Genomic DNA, 4,035 nt, shown 5'->3' on the forward strand with positions numbered 1-4,035 from the left:
TATTGGTGAGATCGCTGCACAGGTCATTAGCACATTACCGTCCTTTTCAATCATCTTCAGGATAATGCATAAAAACTACTAAGAGGTGCTAAAATAAACAAGTTTTGTCCTTGAAACCCATTGTCATATATTGTGTTTATTATGTACACAGTTATTATAAAAACAGCAAACACGGTTTTTCTGTTCATTTTCCTTTAAAACTGACTATTTAAATTAAGTTTCTCTGGTTGTTTTCTCCTGAATCATTAGCAGTCATTAGTCATTATTATTGTTTCAGAAGAAAAATACAGACTAAAATCTGGTGATTATTAAATGTGCAAAAGTCAATAAGCTCGTAGAAAGCTGGAGCAAAACGTTGTGCATTAGGAAAATGTTAGTTTTAGGAGTGGTGAAAATAAATGAGTCATATGAAACAGGGGGAAGAACTCTCCTCAAAGTTTTCTTTCCAGCACATTAATCCTTCTTCAGCGTTGTATTCGGGGCCGCTTTCCTCCCACCCCAAACCCCCGCCCATCGCTACGTCGAAGCCCACAACAAGTGTCCAACCAATGGGGACGTGCTGCTAATGTGCGGAGACGGGGCTGAGGAACGGAGAGGGGAGAGAGTCGAGCACCACTTTGAGACCCACTCGGGTTGTTGTTTTCTCCCCGTGCGTGTTTGTTTCCCCCCTGAGCGCACACGGACCCGTGAAGGCGTCGGCGCGCGCCCGGAGGACTCTCGGGACTCGGCCGCGTGCGCTCCTCTGCCGCGGAGCCGCTGGGAGCGGGGCTTCGGCGACGGGGATCCGCCGCGCCGGAGGCACTTCGCCGCACGAACCCGCGATCGCTGCGATGGAATGAGCCGCCGCGGAAACTCTCCCAAAGTTGCGGAGAAGTCCCCTTCCTGCGTGTGCTGTGCGCGTGCGGCCCAGCGTTTTGGTGCGAACTCCAGGCATGTACGGATAACGCGGGGCGAGCGCGTTCGGGTTTATGGAGCTCGGTGGCAGGCCCTTGAACGCACCCACGGGCCCGTCGCACATCGTCCGCCTCGACACGAAACCCTCGCACGCTCTCCTACGTGGACGCGATCCGCGGAAGCAGCCTGGTGCCCCCCACGCATGACACTGCCGTGAGGCTTCTCTCCTCCTCGCAGCCAAAACAATGGCGAGCCGCGGCGCCTGGGCGCAGGGCGCCGGCGGAGCCGCGCGGCCTCTCGGCTGCCTGCTCCTGCTCTTCGGGTGCCTGTGCGTGGCCTCGCCGCCCCACGGCCGGCGGCTGATATGCTGGCAAGCCATCATGAACTGCCAAGCCGAGCCCGAGTGCAACTACGCGTACGAGCACTACACGCGCGCGTGCGGCCCCGTGCTCAGCGGCCAGAGGAAGAGGTGTCCCAGCCACTGCATCGCCTCGCTCGTGCAGCTCAACCTCACCAGGAGCGGCCCGGCGCTGGAGGACTGCAACTGCGCGCACGACTCCGTGTGCGCCAGAACCAAGCGGGCCATCGAGCCGTGCCTGCCCCGGACCACCAGCACCGGCTGCACGGAGGCGCGGCGCCAGTGCGAGCGCGACCAGCAGTGCAGCTCCACCATGCAGGACTACCTGAACCACTGCGGGAAGCTCTTCAGCGGCGCGGTGTGCACCAACGCCTGCCGCAACGTGATCGCCAACATGCGCAAAATACCCAAGGGTCAGCAGCTGGACACGTGCGTGTGCGACGGCGCGGAGCGGGCCATCTGCGAGTTCGTGAAGAGCAGCATGAAGGCGCTGTGCTTCGACGCTCCCGTCCGGGAACCGTGCTGCAGCGGCGACTACGACGGGGAGGGCGACGACGAGGACGACTCCGTGGAAGTGGACTACCCGGAGGAGCTGGAGTCCGGAGCCGCTGCCTCGGCGCCCCGCTGCGCGCTGACCCTGCTGCCGTCCGTTCTGGCCCTTTTCAACCTCACCTGATCCCGGCTTCATAATCTGCCCCCGCTTTTGTCCGGATAAAAGGCAACGTAAACTTTTGTCACTCACTGACATGCTACTAGTGTGAGAGGTCCGAGTCTCATTAAAGACCAGGGTGTTTTCCTGCGCAGGCCTTGCTTGAAATGAGCGTTTTTACACCCTGGGTAATTAAAAATCCGGATAATTTCTATGCAAATGAGGCCAGATATGTTTTGGAGCGTGAGCTCCGGGGTGCTCTCTTATCTCACCACTTCACAGCTCTCTAGATGGCTCTGCTTATGTGATAAGCTAAATAGGATTGTCTACTTTCCCACCGCCACAGACTCTGACAGTGAAGTCGTCCCGTTGGAGACACAGTGGGCTTGTTTCAGTAACAATGAGACCTTTAATCAGTACATGCTGTGCACTGCCAATCTCCCGCTAAAGATATGAACTATTTTTGTACGACAGGCTGTTGCCGTTCGGCACCAGGCTCATCTGATGAACGAGTATTTAATGCTGGACTCTATGGAGCTTGTAAATAGGAGTTGAAACGAAACCGTAATTTATTACACGCCACCTACAGCTACAGCCACATGTCCATCATGTGCATAAGGACGGAGAATTCCAGCTTTAAAGGGAAGTTAGCGACTGTATTTCCTTCGGTGTACATTGTACATATGTGTATAGCCTATAGAGATATTTTCAGAGAATCCTCTATGTTTCGGGCTATGAGATGATTTATTCACTGTGTAAAGCATAGAGAGAGACCTGTCTAAATCTACTGTATGAATGCCTTAATGATATACTTTTATAAAAGGCTTGAAAGAAAATCAAAGATTTGTGACTGGATTCTTTGTTGATTTGGTTCCTATGCAACGTAAAAAATACTTTAAGGAGTTGGGCGTGAAAACACAATTTGCTGCTCGGTTAATTAAGTGGTTTAAGGCATAAATAAACGTGGGTCGAGTTGTTGTCAGTTCAGGTCGATTTTATAAAAGGTGAATGTTATTGTGTAACTGCGGTGAGATGTTGGTGCAGGGGCTGCTTTAAAACAGCTTCCTCTCCCGACTGATGAGGCAAATGACCTGTTATGTCTTGATTTAGCTGCCTGTTGTCAAAAGCAACTGTCACCATAAATCAACACAACACCCTCTGCCTCCACCTCCACCCTCTTCCCTCAGTTATCACATCACCGTTCCTACGTTGTTCAGGCAAATCAGGATATTTAGTGTTTCTGGCTCGGAACATAAAAATGTTGCTCTTGTTTAATTAATTTCTAACTGTCCTGCTCTTTATTACCTTAAATATTAAATATTTGAGCATTCATTTACAGACCTGCTGTTTATTATGATGGTACTTTCACACGAGTTGTGTTTTGTAGATTTTCTTTAACTTGCTAAATTAATTAATCTCACGCTCATTTAACTTTAGACACCGACTTTCTACATGTGTGTGCACGCTCCTATTTTATGCACATGCTTTTGGGTTCGTGCTGCATCAGAGGCCGCAGAGCGCGACACTCGTCTCTCCTCGGCATCGGGGGCTTTAAATCAATGATTTGCTGCAAAATGTTTTATTGAAGGGGGGACAAGGGCCCTCCAGCTGAATGGTGGAGAGAAAGTCGAGTGGCATCTTTGTCATGGAAATGCTAAGCACATAATAGTTGGGCAGCACAATAGGCAGGCACTTCATTCTTTCAGGCCGGCCTGACACCTCTGGAGAGCCGAGCGGCAGGGAAGCATGTGGGAACGATCTGCTGCCGCTCGGCTCTCAGGCCTCGGCTGCAGGAGGAGACCAAAACACAGCACACCTCCCTGCTCCTCCACCCTGGCCTCCTCTCTTGGGTGGAGCATTTGTTCATTGTAGTCATTTTAATAAATCGCAAGGGGAACAAGCTCGATAGAAAGTTAGTTAAAAATATTTATTTCCCTCCTTTTTAGCGTGGTCTGAATTCTTCAGCGTCGTTATCCTCTGCTTTGCCTCAAGCTTCCCAGAAGGAGAAAAGCCCTGTTGCTTCCTCCTCCTCCTCCTCCTCCTCCTCGCCTTTTTCTTGCTCCTGCATTTGTTCGGGCAGTTTCAGCACTTAGAGAAAGCGCAGCGTGCGTTGATCAGCCTGTAATAATGCGCA

At 51.5% G+C, this 4,035-nt stretch overlaps 1 protein-coding gene across 1 annotated transcript; it reads left to right on the top strand.

The window, feature by feature from the left end:
* The first annotated feature begins 554 nt into the window (after positions 1 to 554).
* Positions 555 to 3,233, top strand: gas1a (growth arrest-specific 1a). Its single transcript, XM_029163839.3, has one exon. It carries the CDS (start codon positions 1,140 to 1,142, stop codon positions 1,926 to 1,928), a length of 789 nt encoding a protein of 262 aa, XP_029019672.1. The 5' UTR covers positions 555 to 1,139; the 3' UTR covers positions 1,929 to 3,233.
* The last annotated feature ends 802 nt before the right edge of the window (positions 3,234 to 4,035 follow it).

Source organism: Betta splendens, chromosome 9 (genome assembly GCF_900634795.4).
Source record: "Betta splendens chromosome 9, fBetSpl5.4, whole genome shotgun sequence".
Lineage (NCBI taxonomy): Eukaryota > Metazoa > Chordata > Actinopteri > Anabantiformes > Osphronemidae > Betta > Betta splendens.